This window comes from Anser brachyrhynchus, assembly GCF_964034855.1.
Source record: "Anser brachyrhynchus genome assembly, chromosome: 9".
Taxonomy (NCBI): domain Eukaryota; kingdom Metazoa; phylum Chordata; class Aves; order Anseriformes; family Anatidae; genus Anser; species Anser brachyrhynchus.
Window position 1 is genome coordinate 22,764,884 of NC_137703.1, and position 22,424 is coordinate 22,787,307.

General features: G+C 40.8%; 1 protein-coding gene across 9 annotated transcripts in view; it reads left to right on the forward strand.

Annotated features, from left to right (window-relative positions):
• Positions 1-22,424, forward strand: part of NYAP2 (neuronal tyrosine-phosphorylated phosphoinositide-3-kinase adaptor 2) — a 165,912-nt gene that overhangs the window by 41,986 nt on the left and 101,502 nt on the right. Inside the window, exon 1 of one of the 9 annotated variants that reach the window (XM_080604059.1) lies at positions 13-22,418. The exons of the other annotated variants lie outside the window; for them this stretch is intronic. Coding sequence (XP_080460185.1) covers positions 22,324-22,418 — 95 coding nt within the window. The 5' untranslated portion in view covers positions 13-22,323. Of the gene's footprint in view, positions 1-12; positions 22,419-22,424 lie in introns of those variants that run through there. 9 annotated transcript variants of the gene reach the window in all.

The window sequence follows — 22,424 nt, forward strand, 5'->3', positions numbered from 1 at the left end:
AGATAATATTTTTCTCTTGCTCTCTCTCTCCCTTTTTCTTTTTTTTTTTTTTTTAAGATTGTGGAGGCAATTGAGTTCAGGTATTGCCTGTCTGTAGTTTTCTGTAGATTATGTCCTTAGGTTTCTTCATAAACAAGACATAAGTTGTGTCCTTTGGCTAAAAGTTAAGTGTTATCAAGTATGGGCGACAGCAAGCAAATATAAAAATTCTTCTATGTATGGGACTATTCACAGCCAAAAGCTCTGTTTAGCTGAGAAAATGTGTGTTAACTTAGAGTATGAGGTCATGTTGATGTGTTTCCATCAAAAGTTTCTACCAGAATAAAAATAACCAAAGGAAAATAATTTCATTATGATCTTACTGTTTATAATAAACTTAATTTCAATAATGTATTGAAATCAGAGAAACACTTTAGGCAAAATAATGTTTAAAATACTGCTTGTTTTTTTTCTGAACATTTGCCTGTAGTTGAAATTTTGCATAGTGAACTAGACATTTCTAAATTTGGAATGTATGCTTGCTAGGTTACAATATGCTTACAGCCAGACCTCAAGAAAAATGTCAAGGAAGTAAAATAATTTTTTCTGATCATGGTGAGGGGCTCAATTAAAATACCTTCAAGCACGTCATTGAGATGTTGTAAGTTACTAGCTTACGAACCTGTTGTTAATGGTTTGTCTTGGCGTGGAGGATTTGTGTATGTGTGCGGCTGCTTCTGGTGTTCTGTTTTTAATTCAAATGTAAGTTCCCTCAATGAATGTGGGCTTCGGATATGGAGTTGGTGGTATATGCTCCCTTAATCAAAGGGCATGGGTTACAAGAAAGTTATGCATGTGGCATTGGTTCAGTTTTCTTTCTCCTGGATGTGTTGCATGCTGATTTCATCCTGGATTAAATTAATATTGTTATACCGCCTTTATGGTTGAAGTGTCTGATGAGGTACGATAGAGACTAATTTTAGTATGATTTCATAACCTTTTTCTTGTAAGAATGATAGCCTCTTTTGAAGTTGAGTTGATTTAGAAAGAGTAGCATTGACAGTTTTTTCATCAAGAGTAAGTAAAATGGTTGTGCAGTCAGTGACCTCCAAATGTATTTTGGTTGTATTTTATAAGTAAACAGATGTGGTGGTCTAGCCAGCAAATCCTCCTTTCCAAATGCTTGTATCCATATGGTTGCCTGTATTATTGCCATAGAAAATAAACAACAGACACAATGCAAACTATATTATATTGCTATTGCTGCTCTTCTGAGAAGTTTTATTTTAGGACAGTCACGCAACAGATGCTATTTAAAACTTACCATAGTTGCTGATAGCAACTGGGTAATCCAAAGTTTTTAAAAATAAATAAAAATAAAATCATCTCCAGTTTGGTATTTAAACATTGATGTTGTTTTCTATAAATCTTCCATGTTTTTAGGGCTTCTGCCTACTCCTTTTACTCTTTTTCAGGGGGAAGTACGAGATCTCTTCCCCTTCATCACTTCACAAATTGCCCAGGCGTGTACTGGTCCACTACATAAGCAGGTGCATTTTGGCTCAAGATTCATTTGCTATATTTAAAAGCATAATTAGAAGCATGGGGTCAGAGAGAGCCCAAAGGACTTATAAGTGGGTTACAGAGCCCTCTTCTAGTGAAGATCCAGTCTAAGTGGCTCCACACTATTGCTATTGCAGGCTGTCTGACCACCTGTGTAAATGAGTGAGCTGGCCGTGGTCCAACTCCATTTGGACGGATGTTCACACACAACCTACAGTCTCATGTGCTTTCAGCAGCCTGAGTCATTGCGGAGAAGGTCTGGTTGGTGTACCCCTGGGAGATGACAGAATCACAGAATCGTGGAATGGTTTGGGTTGGAAGGGACTGTAAAGGTTGTCTAGTGCTGGGGGGAGGATGGATCATAATGTACAGTTCAGCCATTTGTTCCTATGCTAACTTTGTTTCTAGTTTTCTCACTATCTCTTTATTACACTATAATGAGAGAATGTGATTGTAATTTTAACTTTCAAGTTAAAATTATCCAGCATTGCCTCTTACCAAGAAGTCCTCCTTAGCAAGACAAATGCACGTAGAGCTGTTAAGTAGATGTTTTGCATAAGCCTGTAGGGTTCTGGTGGTGGTGCTATTTCTAGTCAGAGGCTTGCATGTGCTTTGAAAAATGTCTTCAAATACACTGTGAAATTGCATAGTGTTTACCAATGGCAGAAAAAAATAAAAACTGCTATTGTGAAGACTGGATTAAAAAAAAAAAAAGGCAAGACTATTTTGAAGCATTCCCAGATAAAGTCTTTATAACTAATCTAGGTTGGAGTTCATTAATGAAGAAATGCATTCAGTACAACAGCACAATTGATGTCATGTAACACTAGCAAGCCTAGCCAGGACTGCTGGCAGAATGCAAGCATCGATCTGTTCTCGTTTGTTCAAGGCTTCCAGTAACCACAATGTACTCCACGCTGAAGTTCAGTGACACCTGACAAATGCTGTCGTTGGCTGTGACCTGGATTAAGAATTCATGTTACAGCCTGAAGCACTGATACGAAGACATACAGAAAGTAGTCTTGTGACCCATAAGCAGTAAAATTGCAGCTAGCCACACTCCTCAGCCTGCGCAAAGCATGTTCATGCACATGCATGTAGGAAGCTCTGCCAAAACTGTCTGTAATGAGCACCAGTCAGACAATACAGCAGAACCAAAGATCTGTGCTAGCACTAGTATAACGACTGAATCCTTCTGTACCTTCAGGAAAATCTATTGTTTAACAATAGCTGTTCATAAAGTTGAAGACAAACATGTTATTTCAGCAAACCAGCTCAGTCCCTTGCTCTTTCTGGGGCCATAAATCACACCTGTATGTATTTTCCTGTTAATGATAATACAGATTATTTCATGCCCCACCCAGCTGGTAGGCATTTGTTCACTTTGCCTCTTCTCTTTCTCAGCACCCTTCTGACAGGCTACATATGCTTCTTATTTACTCCTTTTCCTTCACAGGAAAACATAAACATGGTATGGTCCTTGACAATTTGATCAGAATCTTTATTTTCTTAGCCTAAAGAAGAGAGTTGGCTCTTAGGTATACCCTTGAAAATGCAGAATTTCAGCAGACCACCTCTGTGACAGAAGCATCAGGTGATGGGCACCTTGTTGCCAGATTGACCTAGATCAGTGGCTAAAATGCGTATGAAATAGGAATGTGCATTTGTACTGATTAGATTTTTATGAAATGGGAGAAAGGAGAGATTAGAGAAGAAATAGATTGCAGAGACATTACTAGCTGTAGGTTTTATAGTTAATTTGAGACTCACTTTATTTTTTCTGGCTTTCTATTCTAATTTGTGTTGTAATCCTAAGTGAAATCAGTTTAGAAATATATATTTAAAAAAAAAAAAGTGAAAAGTGTTCTTGGCACAGGGCCTTTAGCAATACCGCGGTGCCAGCAGCGCAGGGCAGGATCCGCTCAGTCCTGGGGGGAGCCCTGCTGGGCTCGGGTGCTGCTGGGGAGCCTACGAATGAACCAAGTGAGCTGTTCTGGTCCCAGAACAGCAGTCGTAAGTGGAATTGGTTTTTGTTTTGTTATTGCACAGTACCCAAGGATCCCAAATGGGTTAGACTCCTCCGTAGCACTAACGCTGTGCGTGCGCAAGGGCAGCACACAGCACGAGTCGAAATTGTACCCAACCAGTGACTAAAGGGACAGCTGAAGAGTTAGGGGACTGCTCATTTCCTTCCCTGTATTAGTACACCACAGAATAAACTGAAGTGTATCCCTGGTGGCTGTGATGAATTACATCCAGCAGTACTCTCCAAAAGATGGAGAGAAAAATGCTTCCAATAGACCCGGGCAGATGCTTCTGGAACGCTTGAAGACAGAGGGCCACAGCCAGCCAAAACACAGAGAAATACTCCTGCTGACAAGCATGTTATGTGACAAAATTGTAATGTTTTAAAAGATCAAAAATGAGAATGACTGCAGGGGGCTTACCATAAATTAACAAAATATACCTGCATTTAATCCATTCTTCCTTTTGGTAGGTTATATAGGGCATATCTCACCAGTAGATCCTCTGCTAGCTGAGGGCACTTTAGTTATTAAGTCGAGATCACATGTTAGGAGCCATTAAGTGAATTGCTTTGTACAGCCTTTCCCTGAATGCTAGGGCAAATGCAGTATTTCATACCCTTAGCTAATTTCATGCTGTAATTTAATTTCTGAAACATACTTTTAATTGAATCTTTAAAGACAAAAGGAAACTGCTGAGTCCTTTAGTATTGCAAAAAAGATTGTTTAAAAATGTAGCCCATCTAGAGAATAATCTTCTATAATTAAACATAAAGTTTGTTTTGCTTCTCTGCATGCAGCTATGGAGAAGCAAATTCCTGCTGTCTGCAGAAGGCTCAGGGCTGAAACAGAGGTATTGGGGAGCATGACAAGTTGTTTTGTGCCCAGCTTTGTAACTCTGACAGAAAATCCTGCAGCCTTCCACAATGTGCAGGTCTGAATCAGGAAACAAAGAGAGGCTAATTAAAAAATTAGACTGCTAACACCAAAATCACATTAGTAGGAGCTCTGACTAGTGATCTCATTTTTCTAATTTCTGGTAATGAGATGAACCTGAGAGATGTCAGCAATTTTGTAATAAACAAAAAACAGTTGTACAGCAAAATTTGTTATTTGCATCTTGAAACTGCATCCAGTATTTCAGTGGCTAGATTTTGATATTCATCTTCTGTAAACAGATTCAAAACAGTTTCAGTAAAAATCCATATACTCTGTTCGGCAACTTTGCTATGGGAGAAACCTCTTGATTGTAAATGTAGTAATACAGGTGTCCAATTTTGTGGATATCAGATTATCAATCAACAATAAATGCAACCCATTTTAATAGAGGAGAGGAAATCCTAGAGCATCACTTCATGTTTTAGTATTCAGGTTTGTTTAAATCAGCAAGAGATTTGCAATGGAGATTTTTCCTTTTTTTGCTATTGGAGAAAAGGATATGATACACAGTGGAAGTGAGATGTATATGGGGACACGGAGAATCTAAGTGGAGTAAGAAGCATAAGGTTAAAAAGGAGAAGGATTCAAAATTAACCTGCAAAACCCAAACACAGTATCTTCTAAGAAAGGGAAAGAACAAAAGCAACATCTTGTTCCCTGCTTGGTGGGAAGGCTCTGCACCTCCTGATGCCATGCGTTGGTGGTAATTACAGGCATGAATGGGGCTGTTGGAAGAGTTTGGAAGCCAGTGTGGGAGGGGGAGAGGAATCCACTTGGCTTTAACTCAAATTTAGTTTTTATTTGGTTTCATTGCTGGAAGGAAACACCGAGAATCAATTGTCTTTTCAATATAGGTTATTCTTTTTCAAGGACTTTTTATGAAAAGCAAGGAAACAAAGGGCTAACTTTTATTAAAAAATTGTGTTGTATTGAGGTCTGTCTGCCTTTACTCAATTGCTTAGAGGCTCGGGCACTCGGTCTGTATGGTTAGACTCCTTGTAATGTTTTTGCTTGAAGCTTGTTCAGTAGCATCAAAAATTATTTCAGGACTTGGAAATCTTTTCTCTGGAGCAGTAGCACACATGAAAATCACCTGAACATGTACTAAACACTGATGAGCTCAGGTCAAGGCGTGCCGAAGGTCTGTTGGCACCATGGCGAGGTTTCCAGCAGTACAGGAGCGGTGTGTTTGGTTGGAGCTGGCCTCAGTCAGTCAGAACAGTCCTCTGACTGCTCCTGCAGAAACAGTTCTCTCTCCACGTCTGGCTTTGAGTTGCAAGTGGCTTCAGCCGTATTCTCTCGCTGCGTGGAAGTCCGTGTGATGCAGGTGTGCATCAGCCTGTTGTATGAGCAAGCTTCTTAACTTTGGTACCAGGTATTAAAACCTGAAGACCTTTTCTACTTCAGTATCAGGGACACCTTTCACAGGATTTCTTTTGTTTTTTCACTGGAATAATTGTCCTTGTTTTGTTGGCTGGAGCAGAAATACAATTTTCTGTGAATTTAAATGGAAAAGTGTACAGAAATTCATGCACTGCAACATGTGACAAGTACACAGCTGCTTTCAAAGACAACTGATGGGATTCACGTTGAAGGGCTATTGTTTTGAGCTAAATGGTATTTGTGACATGCTGATTAAAACTTTCCAGCAGATATTTTAAATTGTTTCAGTTTCACATCTGAACTGTTAGGCTAAGCAAAGGACAGCGTTTCCTATGAACTCATATTCCTGCATGTTAATCTGAATTCTGCTAAGTCTCTGAAGTAGATCAAAAACTGCATATGTACTTGCCATGGCAACCCCTATACCACATGACAGACATGCTAGTTCAGCCAAAGAGCTTCATGGCTTATTAAACAGGCACGCACAGACCCATACACACACCAGTCTGCCACGTGACTGCTCTAGCCCTGGCAGATTCTTAAAGGGAAACTGTATTTGAGCATCACAGCAATTTCTTCGTTAGCATCATCTTGCTGGAGTTCCTCTTTGATTCTGTGTTGAGTTTAAAAAAAAAAAAAAAAAAGAAAAAAAAAAGGCAAGAAAGTTGGCAAGACTCTGCTATAGGTATTTCACTTTCTTTCATTTGGAAAAATCTGTTTGAGAAAATAAAATAGTAGGTTTTGATTAGTGTAATTAAAATTGAAGGGTCTCTGCAGTGGGACAAGCAGTATGCTGCTTTTCTGGACACATCGTCTGCTGTTACCTCCTGTGGACTCCTATACAATTGTGAGTGTGAAGAAGAAGGGTAGGGGGGGATGGGGAGACTAATCCATCTCAGTATTGATGTTGTGTTGCCAAAGCACTTACCAGAAGAGCTTTTCCTTGCCACTTAACACGCATCCGCTCAGAGGCGCGCTGATGGAGATGGCAGTGATCTCGAGCTCCCCACCAGCAAGGTGCAGCCTGACAGGACTTGGCTCGACTAGGAGAAGTCACCCAAGGCACGTGATGAGCAAACCTGAGGGGCAGCAGCATCAGCAGAGGGACTAGTTTTTGTGGTGGGCAAAGAGAAGTGGAGGTGGGGATGGATTAAAGCCAGCGGGAGTTGACAACTTATGTCTGCCTGCACCTTAACGTCCTGAAGGAGAGGAGGACAGCAGAAGTGCAATCTTGCCCTGATTCTGTTGCTCTAGGGCAGGTGCTGTGCATGCTGGACTGGTGTCACCAGCTCTTCTGCTGCCCTTGGTGCCGACGGGAGCACGCTGGTGCACTCAGAGCACCGCTGGAGCTACTTACGGGAACAGTGTACTATTGCAGGGAATCCCTTTCTCCTTCCATTTTCCTTTCCTCTGTCAGATCCCTGACCGAAGTGGCATGGTTTCTCTTTCTCTTCAGTTGGAACCTGAGGTTTTGTAGCAAGCACTTCATCTGAGGCCAGGTGCAGCTCCAAGTGCCTGACTAAAATGGAGAACCACACTCTGCACAGAAAAACATGGTGAAAAGACTGCTAGCTCCCGTGTCTGCTGTGCAGCTGCAATTTAACAAGAGTTACAGAGACAGACTCTCAAGTCTGTGTGCTGAAATTAATAATTTTAGTGATTTATGGTGTTGCTTTTGAACTTAAGAAAAATCTATTTTCAATTTCCAGTTTCAGTCAGTCAGATTTTCATCTTCATTTCCGAAGTAGCCAGTCAGGGTGCAAACATGTGTAACTAACACCAGGCAGTGAGAGAGTAATGGTTCCTTGCATTCTGCTTCAAGTGAGTTTGGTTACCATTTTGGAGATGGTCCATAATAAAGGAACAGTAACCTGCTCTGAGAATTAATTTAGAGAGGTACTTGTGCGCAAATTGACCATTGAGCAGAGAAGCAGCATTATGTTCATTGAGGGACACGGATGAGAAGGGTGCTCTCTTCTGAAGTGTGCATCCACGCATCTCTGCCAGCCAGCACACACGGGCTGTAATGCAAAATCAGCATTGAGTAGGGAGACGTTTTAAAATGTGATGCAGTAAGTCTTTTGGCAGGGTAAGCTATTTTAAGTTGCAGTTTTAATTGTATTTTATGGCACTATTGATCTCTTTAAACATTCTTGTGCTACTTTATTAATACCTGCTGTGGTACTGTAGAGGGAAATAGAACCTAAAGATCATGGATTTCCCAGGAAGGCACTAAACAAAGGCCCTGCCCGCTCCAATGAAACGTAGTAAAGATTTTGGCAGCCACTCTCAGCTGTCTACGAGCACTATGTAGTCCTAGATCGGCAGGGTGAAGTAGTGACAGCAGCGTTTCCCCTTCTGTGTGCAAAGAGCAGGCTTTTCAAAATTCCTTTGTGCCTGAAAGCAGGACTGCATTTGCAAAAGAAGTCGCCAAAATCGGAGCTTTTCTGGAAAACTGGCCTAAGCCTCTCCTCTATTCCAGAATATGAGTTTCATTTTTGCAGTTAAGCAATTGGAAGTTTTGCTATCTCAAGGATTATGTACACCACCACAGGTTTCTATATTGTATTTCGTTGCAGCTACAGCCATGGAAAAGGCTATTTAGGCTCATGACAAAATATTTTGACTAGCCTCTTCCTACTTACTCATTTGTTTGTCCTCGGTGTATGTTTATTGTGAATTGTCTTCCCAAGAGATTGCAAACGAAGCGGTAGCTTTCCCTAGCAGGTCTCTACTGTCGCTTAATGATGGGCTCATCCAGGAGATAATATATGAAAGGGGTTTGCCTGACTGGGTCTAAAATTTGTGGAAATCGTGTCATTACCAGAATATATCAGAAAAAAAGGCCCAGTAACTTCATTGCAAGACAGTTCTGGTTGCTAAGAGACAGCATGCAATTATCTGCCAACTTGTTTACCATTCCCAAACACTTAGCAGGGCGAGAGCTGTGGACTGCCTGAATTCTAAGGCATACACAAAATAAGCCAAAATGCATTTTCTTATCAAATGCTTTTTTAAAAGGGCATTTGAAAATGACACAAGAGCTTTAACTGTGACCTGTGAGTTTTTTTCTAAATGTATATCAGTTATTTTCATTTCCCTCTCCATCCCCAAATCTGCATATTCTTGTTGCATATATTTTAACTGATGATACAGAAAATGCAAACACGTGAAATGTATAAACCGTACAATTTTTCTAGTAAAGGACTTCCAGCTACGCTTTCTTGAAAATGGTAGTCTTACTTTAATAGTAGCAATGTTCAGCATTCCTGTGTTATGATAAGGTTACTGATGTATGCTGATGTTAATTTAAGGTTGACCAGCATGAGTCATTGACTCACTTTTTTCTAAAATGCTTTGTGTTGCGCTCGCACTTTGAGATAAGTAGTGCGATTTATTTTGCGTGCAAAGTAAGTTGGTGCCACAGTGAAGCTTACATTTCTCTGTGTCACTGTGGCTATTATGTAGGCAGTGTAAGATTTATGCCATCCTAAGCTATTCATTTGCTTGGTTTTAAGGGCATGCATCTAATAAATGAGGTACAGACAGTGCAAAGAGCAGCAGAGGTTTCTTCCTCTGTTTTCAGAATGGTAACACCTTCCACTGTTTTTTATTTAGTTAAAAAATGAATTTTTATTCTCATTAGTATGAAACAATAGTTGTAAAACTGAAGAACTCACTACAGTACTGAAGTGCTTCTGACCAGCCTCGTAGTAAGCTGAAACCTGAGTTGGCATTCGGTCAGTAGATGAAATATGTCCATACACATCATGGTTTTGGGGGCATTGCTCTGGGAAGGCTGGAGCAGGGCATTGTTCAAGACTTCAGTCATCTCTGGCCTTATCAACTTGTCCAGCAGAGGCTTTGAGTCCATCCACTCGCTGAAGTTCATCAGAATAGAAGAAAAATGTTTTCATGAAGCTCTAGCATGGACAAAATACAGATCACCAGAAAGTTGTCCCAAAACAACAATTTTTTTTGTAGATAGAGGTAACCTCTTGCCTTGTACACACTCCTTAAGGGAAGCACACCAGAGTTTTTAGAGATGTAATGAAAAGCATTTGTATGAGCCCATGAGCGTCCATCTCACACATTCTCTGATCCTTGTGGCTGCAAAAGGAGTCTTGGTTAAGTTCTGAGTAAAGGCATCTTTTGAAGACTGCATCAGAAACAAGAGAGCTGCAGGCACATTGGCTTCTTTCACATACAGTCACCCTTCTGCTGGCAGCAACAGCAGTGGGACTCCGTATGGATAGCCAAAGGATTAAGTCCCAGTTGTCCTATTAAAAAGGACACCTGCTGGCTGCTCTGGAAAGCTCTGCTAGGCCACAGGAGCTCGGGAGGGACTTCCTGGCGGTTGCTTCTTTGGGGACCCAGTGATCTGCTGTTTGCTCCAACGTACAGCTGATGCATAGACAAGGCATGCTGTCTTAAGAAAAGGAGTGGGGTTAAGAAAAGTAGTGGGGTTGTCCCTGCAACACCGCCCAGGTACTGTGGTCAGGTGCAGAAAACCTTAAAGGAAAGGAAATGCAATTCCATGAAGGGCTTTGCTGCTACTTTTTATTTATTTTTTTCTAAGATGAATTTTTATACTCTATCATAAACATGTAGTCAGGAAAAAAAGATGTCCTTTCAATAGTATTCCTTTACCTGTTTCAAATTTTAGATGTACAACTGTCAAAATGGAAAAGACTTCTGTTCAAACGGAAAAAGTTTCAGATTTGGTTCTGATTTTCCTAGCTTTTTACTTTTTTCATATGCAGAATTACTTCAGGGTGTTCGCTGAGAACAAATAAAATGCAATGACAAAAAGCATAAAGTGAGGTTGGTTATTTTCAACCTTTTTTTTTTTTTTTTGCCCCTTTCATGCAAATGAGGGGCAGGAAAAGCTTTTTTGTGTGTCTTTCTTTAATGACAAGGTCATCAGAACTGTATATTTATTGTAGACCTCATATTATACAGTGCTTTGTAAAAGACTGGGATAAACACTCCAGTGATGTTGTTGACACTGAATACGATGATGGTATGTGTACCTTTGCTGTTTCTTTAGCACACAGCTTTTCCTACGCAATTTTCAGTTTGCTCTCTATAATCACCTACTCTTTGCCTTAATCTTACAATATGGAAATGATACAAGTAAAATCTGAAAAGGGAGCTAAATGTCTTTGATACTGAAATTCCTGGAGTGGCTGTTTCAAAGGGTCTTTCCCTTCATGTTTTCTGTCTTTGAGATGTTAGTGATAATCCTGCCTTTTATAATTTTATTAGAAAGACCAGCCATTTTAATTCATATTCATTTGCAAAAGTGACCCTAAACAATTTGATGGAGTGTATGATGGCTTATGTCTGCATTAATTAAAGAAATGCAAATCATCATTCCGTGCATGATTAGCAGTATTGTGTTCACTACTGTAGTTTAGTTTGTGAGATAATGCATAATTTAAATAACGTTTTCTTCCAGCGTCCCCTAGTGCTTTACATGTTGTCATGCTAAACCTCCTACTGTGTGGTCAATGCCATGTCCAAATGGCATGTAGTTCATTTTCTGAATAATATTTCCCCTTTACTTTTCTATATCATTTAACTTCCTTCATATATTCAGTTGTATTTTGTATTAGGACAGAGTAAGAAGCATTTGATGGAAATAGCTGTCAATGTACTTGAGTGCCTTCAATGTTCTAGATGCTTTTTGGTCCTTTTTTGGTACTTGTTTTTGTTTGGTTTCACAAGGTTGCACAAACTCGTGTTGAGTGTTTCTATGGCTTGTGGTCTGATTACACGTGGTCCAGAGAGATGCTTGCCTGAGCCTGAACCTTTGTTCTCACTGTGCCTCCTGTCACTCCTTTGAGTACATCAAGTTTTACTGGGCAGAGCCACCACCGGCCTCTCAGCACTGGATTTCAGGTAGAAAGCATGCTTATGCAGCAGCTGCTCTGTATACAGCCAGTGTTGTGGTATCTCCTGCTGCCTGAGCCAGAAAGGAGAGAGGCAAGGGGACAGCAGGAGGCTAAGCCAGCGTTACACGGCGGTGCGTCTGCTGTCAGAAGGTTCCAGGTAAGCCTCTGGCACAGATGTCTGAGCAATACTTAGGAGGTACAATGGGAATATTGAAAACATTAATTCTGCTTGTTTGAAACCATCACCTGTATCCCCTCTCCCTGGAAGGTGGCACAGCTGTTAATCTGCAAGATGCCTTTGATGCTTGTTCTGTCCTGTGTGGGGATTTGCTGTTTTCCACGCTGGTGATAAGGAAATGTGATTGTTTCACTGAAGTGCATGAGGGAGGACAGAGCAGCAGTATTTAGATTAATCCGAAACAGAAGTCTAGAGGCTGTGGAGAAGGCCTGAATTAGCACACACCTAATGGGCTAAGATTGCATGAAGGCCTACACTAGTTGAGCCATGATTATTTCAATGAGCTTTATGAACCATCAGTGATTCAGAGTGCTACTGTTTTTGTCCTACTTGTTATCAGCCTTGCGGAAAGAAACCTTCCACCACCAGAGTAATTGAAGCAGAGATAGGAGAACAAAGAAAGCCATCAGAGGAACTGAATTTCTCAATTATTTTCAGCTAGGGCATAAGGGACAGAGTGGTTTAATTAGTTACTGTTAGTTCTTGGACTCACAACTCACCCTTTCCATTTCTTGGTTTGGGAACTGGAAGCCCACTCTCCCTTTTTCATCTCAAGAATATGGAAAATCTTCCGTTAGCTTTCAGCAAAGAAAGAGAAGGTAACATCTGCACAAAATGACCACAGAAAAGTAATATATAAAGAATAATTTAGGCTTATTAAGATGTAATCTTTCTTCAGCAAATTATAGCACTACGCTGTACATTGAAGAAGGGCTTCTTAATTTCATCAGAAGAGCAAACTGAACTCTTTTTTCCACTTAAAACATTTTATTCTATATGCTTTGCCCCTTTCCCCTTGCTTAAGTCCAAGATTATTAATATTGCTGTTATTATTTGCATAGTTGACTTTATTTTTTTCTATTTGTTGGTCACGTAGATCAAAGCAGGAGAGCAGATATCCACGTGAAGAAAACTGAGGTGCTTGCTTGCTACTGACAGCTATTTCCTAGCCAGGCTGCTCTTGGGCAGCGTCAGTACTTCCCAGACCTCCAGCTTGGACTGCAAATTTTAGACTCCACCTGTAAAGGTCAAAACAGGGCAAATTTCTGCTGCCTGCTCTTTGCTGCAATGTCCCTGTGAATTGATGATTATTTTGATAGCTTTGTATATGTTGAGAGTTGCAATTCTGGTGACTGCAAGCTTTTATGCTATAAAAAATTTACTTTTTGTTGTTTTCAAGTGGGGCATCTCTTGGCTTGTCAAACAGCACAGCTGCATTCAAGAGCAGATGGTGCTCAGATTCAGACATTTTCAGGTTTAGTTTTTGCACCATATCCCATTGTAAATGCCTCCACCCATATGACTCAGGTATTAATGTTGTAGCAGAAGGTACCTGGATGAGCAGGATTGCCTGAAAGTTTGCTGTATGGCTGTAAGTAATTCAGTGTTGGAACTTGCAAGGGGACTCAAGTCCCAGTATGGTGCAGGCTTACCAGAGCTTTTATTTAAAAGGCTACATTTAGGCTTAAGAAAGCTAATGTGGGTGGCACTTGAGCGTGGAAGTGTATGAAATGGTAGAGAAAGATGAGAAAGAAGGATAATGCCTGCTCACCTTCTCTCCTTCTCCGTGAAATCAAAGCATTAATCGTTTTTACTTCGAACTAAGAAAAATTTCTGGTTGTTTGATCAAAAGTGATTGTTTGTGTCCTCAGACATGCCTTCATTTTGGTTGTTAGTTGTGGTTGTGTAGTCCGTGGGGTATAAAAATGTCTACTCTAACTGGCTTATAATTGCATGGGTTTTGTCGTTGTTCTTGTTTTGTTTTGTTTTAGCTTGGGATATTTATTAGAACTAGTCAAACATCAGCAGAACTAATTCGATGAATAATTTGTTTAACAAGCAGTGGCAAGATTCTTCAGATGATTCATCTTCTCCGATTGCCTCACCTCAAGCTTTGCAGTTATTTTGTTTTCACTGCTCCCTCTTCATTGGTCTCTGCAATACTTTCTGCTGAAAATGAGGCAAATCACTCTTCACAGTCCCTATCATCTTTCTCTGAGTGTGTGCATGTGAAATAATGAAACGTACCCTAATGTGAGCATTTTTGATCCTGTGGAGGCTCAGGCATTTATGGCATGCTCTGATCCCACTTGGAGCCTGTGGGTCTCACTTGAGTATAGATGAAAACATGAGATCCAGTCATGTATTCTTTTTCAAACAAACGTGTCTTATTAGCTGATCAAGCATTAAGAAATGAATTGAGCTTAATCTTAAAAGTAGCCTTTCTCTTTAAAAAAAAAAAAGGTAAATAAAACCATGGGTGCTGAGAAGTATGTATCTGTAATGCCTATTTGAAGTGGGAATTTGAATATGAGGGGTATTTGAATGTGGTTCCTGACAACAGCCTGCAACATTTGTTATGGATTAACTCTAATATTTACTTAACATATTTGATGAAAAGGAGTTGTGAAAGCTTTAAGGTTTGGTGTGCAAAGCTACAGAGGAAAAAATGTGAGAAGTTGGTGCAGCTGCATTAGCTTGCAGCTAGCCAGTGTAGGGAATGGCAATATGGCAGCGTGGGCTGTCAGCCACAGTACAAATCTGGATTCTCTGGTGTTTTGTTCTCTGTTAACCCCATGCTGGAGCCACCTCCAAGTGCCTTTCAGCACTCTTGCTATTAGTCTTACCCAACTATAACCTGCTTTTTGCTGTAGATCCCATGGATGCAAGCACACAGCTAAACTTCCCTGCACTAACAGGTCGTTGCCAAAGGTTGTTCTGTGAGCTGGCTAACACGCTCTGTTTTCTCATCTGGGGTCTTGTAAAGAAGCAGTTGTGTGTCTCCAGCCTCCTGAAGGTGTTTGTAGGAGGCCCAAGAGCACCAGATTTAGCTGGAAATAACCTCGTAGTCTGCTTGAGTTTTGTCTCATTGCCTGTTCAGCCTGGGCTTTGCTACCTCTTCCAGAGCTGCCTCCTGCTCTGGTCCTGCAGACCGTGTAGGACAGAGTGGTGTTGGCCCCTGGGCTGTGCCTCCCAAAGGGACTGTTGATAGCAATGGGACAAAAAGCACCCAACCAACAGTAGATCAGTGTCAAAAGGAGATCTGAGAAAAAATGGTTTCCTAAATTATTTAGTTAATGTGATCTTAAGTGCCAGTATAGACTGTTTTCAGTGGGAAGTATGATTTTTCACAAGGATTTCCTCTCCAGGAAACTTGATGCCAGCTGCATAGGCTTATGCACTGAAAACTCCAGCATCAAGCAATCTGTATGCATACAAAGACTAATCAGTGTAAACAATACGAACTTGTTCCTGAATTTTGTTTGCAATAAATCATTGGGGAAGCGCTATTTTTTCCTCATCTGGTACAGTTTATTTGTGAGTAGCCTGTTGCATTTTGGCACTATTAAAGTAAGAATGCTGATGTGGGGGTTCTGATTCAGCTCCTATTCATTATTCATTAGTACTTCAAATAAGAAGTTCAGTTTGTGCTGTTTGCTGCGAACCATCATGCTGCTGAAACTGTCAGGGATTGCAGTAAGCAAAACAAAAGGTCACGAGCACTCCAGGTCTTTTTGCAATTCTGCAGCAATCCTTCCTTACAATTGCATAAGCAAGCAACAAATACAGTACTATCAGGTTGCCTTTCTCATCTCTGCGCTGCGTGATCATTAGTGGCTTTCCACCGTGTGGAGTTGTTCCACCCCAAGGGAGATGAAATCCCACCTGAGAAGTTGCTCCTTCTTAAGCTGCTGCATCCGCCAGCTGTTTCATGTCCCCTTTCTTTGAAGGTGTGACAGGCTGTGAAGGAACAATCCCGGCGGCTGCTGACATCGCGTGCGATGGCTAGCAGGCTCAGGCTCTCTGCATCCTGGTGTGCACTCAGCAAATCATGAGCATAAAATGAAGGCAGTAGACCCCACACGCCATTTGACAGTAATGGTGTGTTAAACCTGCTGCTGTCTGTACATTAGAGGCATTACTTGTAAAATCGCGATGCTTTTTGAAAGGATGTTCCCTGACTCACCCTCAGCCAAGTTTTTCCTTGCTCTGTGGGGATGCTGAGGAAAGGGGGGCACTAAGAGGAGGCTCGCTCTGCCTCGTGGCTGCTGTGGGAGGCCCAGAGATAAGCAGTGCCTGGGTCCAGAGGGATGCAGTGATAACACCTTCCATATGCCTCTGGCACCAAGGAGAAACTGGGCCAAGAGGAGCAGCTTGTGCTTCTGATGTTTATGAGCATGACAGGGACCTTCCTTCTTACTGCAGATTTTTTACAGCTTTCTGTAAACACTGGGTGCCATCAAAGAGAGTAGGCTAGCTAGGCTTTGGGTCTGATCCAGTAGAACAGTTCCTGTGTACCAGCATTACATACCATGTGGAAGGAACCTTTTGTATATACTGATAAGTTTCTTTCAGATTCTTTGGCTAAACTGACTGTAGAGCAAACTCTTCAAGAAATGAGCCTATGTTACAAGCTGTCAAGTTTGAGTTAATTTCCTAAGCATTTAAAAATATTTCAAAATTAAATATTTTACATTTCTGGTCATATTAATTCCCTAGTTGTGATTGTTTTAGTTATTCTTTCTCTTCCAGACTCACAGCCAGCTCACTCAAAAATAATGAATTGCTTTAAAGGCACTGTGATTGGCAGGACTACTCCTAGTCTATAAAGTATTCTGTGATAGATAGCTGCCACCCATGTGCTCTTTGGAGACGTGCGTTTGATAGGGTAGGTGCCAAACTGTCATGTTATATAGTCTTTGCTAATTAACCTGGGGGGAGGAGGCATTAGTATTGGTTCTGGATAATTGTTTTTTGAGGAAAAACTTTCACAGACAATAATGTGGAAGGTATCCAGAAGTTTGGTTTAAAAAGCTCTTCTCATGCCACAGAAAGCAAAGATGGTATTTTGCAGGTAGGGCTATTTGGAAACCAGTTGGTACCATTTAATGTAAGAGATGGTTGAGTGACTTGTGGAAAATAAGGTTATCTGACAAATTCAGCCCATATTTCAGTTCATAAATCATTCATAAACTGATCCTGATTTCCACAATGTATTCATTATTCATAAGTGCTCACTGAATAATTTGTGCAAACAAATTTCAGCCTATAGAGTACCCATGAGTTTTGTGTTTGTTATTCTTAGTATGTGATCATGGCATTGGGTTCTGTTTTCTTATTGTATGCAACTTTTAAGTAGGAGAGTAGCAGATAACATTGAACAGTTCCCAAAGCAAATGGAATACCTTTCCTGTATGAGACAAAGAGTATTTATGTCGCGCTTTGTGATTGCTGACATAAACACAGCAGCACTGTTGAGTCTGTAGCTGCTTACATCTTCAAGCAGAAGCCCACAAAGACACTGTTCAGTTACGTCTTCTTAAGAATCGTACATCCAAACTCCTAGTGTCTTTCAGTTCTGTGCAGTTCTTTTTTTCCCAGGAAATTTTTTCATGACAAATTGGCCTTCTTTTTTTCTTCTCCTTTTTTTCCTTCAACAGAATTATTTTTGCATGTGATTCTTTAGTGCTTCTATCTCCATGAAAACTATGATACACTTGATTACCATGCTGGGGAGCTGGGGGAGTTAGGGTATTGGGGCAGAAGAGGTGAGGAGCAGGGAGAAGGTAATAGGGGAAAGCAGTGTACAAGTGTGTGTGTGTATAAATTTTGGAAATTATGTTTCAAAAAATCTTAATGAAAATGAGCTGATGTAAAGTAAACCTCAGTTCGTTTTAAGTAAGACATGAAGTTAAAGTGTGAGGAGTCTCCTGTTGGCCATAGGAAGAAGGTTGGAGAGACTCCTGCTTGATCTCACCTGTCGTAAGTGGCACTCCAGTGGGCAAAATGTTACCCAAGGGTCACTTTTGTCTTGCAGTGCTTGTTTTTAATAACTGAATATTTCTGAAATAGATGTATCATTCCTTACTGGGGATTCTGAGAGATACTGCAGTTCAGGCACCACTTAATTCTTTTGACCTGTAGGAAAACAACTAGAAACAAGTTTTCAGTTTTCTCTTCATTACAGGAAATAGATGAGTTATCAAAAGGGATGGATAAGGTACTTTTTAAACAGGTGTTGAGGTATAGATTTTGAGACAACAGACCATTTTCAGTTATTTGAAACCTCCTGTGTTTGTTAACAGTGATACTGAATTGCTTTATTGTGAGGAGAAGCAGAATGTGGTAGAAAATTGCTAGTAATGGCTATACATTTAATGTCAGCTCTCTTTATTGTGGGCATCAGACATCTTGCACAGCATACATCTGGAGTGATGAGCAGACCCCATCTCTTGTGTATAGACACACGTACACATGGCAGAGCCTTGAAGTTACTAATATGCATCTTCTTGCTGAGAAAAACACATGCATCCTAATTATCTGTTTGGAATGCCATAAATATTAAGATTGTCTGATATTTGTACAACTGCACCATCCAGAAGCTGTAAGGAAGATTAAAAGCAGCCTCATGCGTCACAGTAGAGTGGCATTTCTGAAAGCCTGGTCACTAAGTATAGCTCGCGAGAAGATCTGAGGCAGTGACTATTTGAGATTTTATTTGGGTGTCAGAATGAAAACAGAGAAATCACAGTGCAGAATTCCCGTGAGATGTGTGACGTTGTTGCGGTTGCGTTCCTCAGCCAGTGTCTCTGTTTCTATACAGCATTTGCGATGCTGAGAGGAGAGTTTGGATAACTTGCTCAGAAGGCCTGGATGCCTCTGACCTGCTATGGTGAAAGTTAGGATAGGATGCCAAAACTAGTGCTTCCTACAGCTGCACCCTGAGTGTAAAACAATGAATGATGTGCCACCTATTGTAGTGCAGTGAAACAAAATAACCCAAACATCTGTATTAAAGGGCTCATCTCTCTTTTACAAGCCCTCTGTTCACCTTGAAAAGTTTAATATGTACCACTAGCAATGATGACAGTTAAAGAGATGCCATTATGCCATATGCCCTTTTATTGGTCCCTGGGGAGTATTTGCAAGTACACGGATAAATGTAAGTTATTGCTATGATAATCAAACCATGTGTGTCTTATGGCACATATAAATGATATACTATTTAATAAAATGCTTTCTGTCTTTAAGCAACATTTAATTTAAAAGCAGCATTTCATTTAAAAGTATTTATCTTGTATATAATATCAAATAAGTATTTGTCATGGAAAGGGCAAAATTCTGTAGGCAATAGCTGAAGATTATTTTATTAGATCTGGAGACCTCAAGAAAAGGTATCAGTTCTTATGTCCTCTCACATGTTGTGCTTAAATTATAATCTTTCCTTTTTCCCTCTGCTTTACTGGGTACTAATCAGCTGTGTAATTGAATTGGCAATGGTTTCACTGCTTATGTTACCAGTCCATATTTTCCATATTTTTCAGTAAGTTCAGCCATCCTTACATCTGAAAAATACGAGTTTTTGAATGGAGAAATTCACAACTGGAGATCTTCAATCCCACAGTAAATAACAGAAAGAGTGGAGCTCATTCTATTCCTTGTTCATGTTCTTGCCCTAGATTTTCCATCTTTTCTAAAGATTTGTTTTAAAGTGTATAGTTTTCCCACTGAGAATGCACATTACTAAAGGATTTCAGCAAAAGGCGAAAATGGTTAGTGTGATCTGTCTTCCCACATTCAAGAAATTGACCTATCTAAAACGTATTTTTTTTTTTTGTCACTGATGATCAGTTCAAGACACTTGTGGGATTTTCCTTCTTCCCAACTACTCCTAAGTATTTCCATAGCTGAAAAGAAAATCTTCGTGGCTAGCAGGACAGCATAGCTACCTGCCCCAGTCCAGAATAGCCTCCCTGAAAACAAGAAATCCCTCACAAAAGAACTTCAGGTCCCAGCCCTGGAGAGGGAAGCAGGAATTGCTCTGTGGCTAAAAGTTAGTTTCTATTTATGCATAAGCTGAATAAAGTAGGAAACAGTTAATTTCTACTAATAGAAGGGATTGTGGAAAACAGCCCAGGGCTAGCTCCTGCTGCCTTAAGTTGATGGAAGGATTCTCACCCACTCAAATGAAAACAACATCAAGCTCCACATAATCCTAGCATTTTAGGGGCTGTTTGTTTGTTTTTCTGTGATTTTTTTTTTTTTAAACTGACAGCCAGGCTGTCAGGAAACTACCCTACTAGTTAATCTAATGATGTGTTTACATTTATTAATGAATTTGAATATATATCTTCCTCGATGTGACATTCTACCCCCATGTCTCCTCCCCCAGATCTAAGCTGGTAGCAGTCAAAGTGATGAGGATCTTTTTTCCTTTTTCACTTGAGAAAGTGGCACAGAAGTTAAAGCACTTCAAAGAGATTCTCTCTCCACAGCTATTGTATAATTAAACAACAACCTCCCCATACCGATGTACATTCTCCTTGATCTTCGAGTACGAAAACAAAAAGAAGAGGCATCTCCCATGTTTGTCTCATCTGACAGATGAGCATCAGCTCGTCACCTTTCTGCTCTAAACTGCCTTGGCTTTGTTGGAAAGAAGCTGAACTAGGGCAAAAAGATTTGCATGCTGCTATAGAAAGCTGCTAATATAATCACTCTACCAATTGATTGAGTTGTGCGGATGTGTGATTAGTGACAGCTTGGTCAAATGTGACTTTTTAAATATAGGATAGGATATGTGCAATGACTTGCAAGATTTAATGTGGGGCTTTAAGCTACAGACAAGGGGACACTGCTTGTCCCTTTTGCTCAGCATGTATCAAATAGGTTTTAGCTGTAGCAAATTAGGTAGAGCTAGATGAAATGAGAGCCACCTCCAGCTGAATTATCCAACTTAAAACAGCTTTAGCATGCTATTTTTAGATTTAAATATTCTAGCTTCATGGTGGGAGATGCCAAAGTTAATCTGCTTATGAAGATTCAGACTTCTAAAGTTTCCACATGGGGTCTGTTCAAGAAGAAAATAGATTTTCTGTTTTAATGTTTTAAACAAATTTAACTTTGGATTTTTAATTTAGCTGGAGGAAGCAAATTGCTATCCGGGACCACATTTTTGTACGGTAGATAAATCTTTACCGAGCCAAATGTTGAAGCACGCTAACTCACATTATGCCGCTGATTCTGATGGAGTTACAAGATTTCTGCCATCAGCCAAGGAATTCACAGCTCTGGAATCAGTGTGAGTGGTATGAGAGGGGACAGGATGACATGGCACCATGCACTCCTTATTTTTGTCTGTTTTCACAAAAAAAAAAAGTGATCAAAGATGATTAAAATATCACCACCTATTACTGTAAAAGACAATGGACTGACTATACAGAACAGTAAAAGTCGACCCAAATGAGACAGGTGACAGCATTTTACTTGGTTTCAAACTCGCTGCATTATGGTTTAATGAAAGCATCTTCTTTGAAAAGCTAGTTTGTCTGAGCTCTAATTCAGTGTTACATATAACGCAATGATAATTATTAGTGTTGCTGATCTATGGTAGAGGGCTGAACGCGCAAATAGCTTTTCCTGTAGTCTGAAAGTAAAATAGTGTTACTGGCCTGGCTGCAGTCCCAGCTGGCTGGTTATAGAAATGTGTCAAGGGATCACAGGAATATAGACATCAGTGGTGTACTTGGAATTAAAGCTTGCTCTGAGCTCTTGATTCCTTCCCTCTCCTTAAGGGTTTCCAGCACAGTGTAATGTGGATAACTCGCTTTAGCACAAAGGACCTGTCCAAGCAAGTGTCTGAAGTATTGTTTCAGATGGGTTTTCTCTAAGGAAAATATTTGTCTTTAAATCTTTTCAGCTCTAATTAGGCCCAGGTTACCTACATTTCTTGTCTGTGTGAGCTGTAATTGCTAGCGTTTGCACGGAGCAGCAAATGAGGAGCTGCCACGACTGCTTCATAAAATGCAAGCGAGCAGAGTCTGGCATTCAGGCCCAGGTGGTTTTAATGACTGGCTCTTGTGGAAAAAGGATGCAGCTCCTGCTGCATGTGGAGCCTGCTTCAAGTAAATGTGCCTTCTTTCCAAAACTCTTCTTCCCTTCAGGGGTGAGAGCGCTTCCTGGCAGCGCTGCCAGGGAAGGGGTGCTGCGTGGGAAGGGCTGTGCTTGAGGGGGAGCTGCGGCCACAGGGCGCTTCGCTCCTGTCTGCTGCGTGCCTGTTGGAAGCAGGAGGCTGGGAGAGCAGCCCCAGAGATGGGGATGGAGGAAGGAGAAGTGCTGGCAGCTGGCTGGGCGAGGAGGGAGGACCTGTTCATTCCCAGGCTCCAGTGGCATGCTGGCGGTGTCCTGCTGGGGTGGCAGGCAGTGATGGAGTTGTCTCATCCCTCAAATCTTTGGGCCCCCAAGGCAGAAGGAGCAGCGCTAATGTGCCCGTGGCAGCCAGGATGGGTCATAGCTCGTCATGCTGTGGTTCCAAGCACAAAGGAAAATGCTGCGTTTCTTCTGCTGGCGTTTGCTTGTTCTGGATGAACGGATTGAAATGACCGTGGAGAATGGGTATGT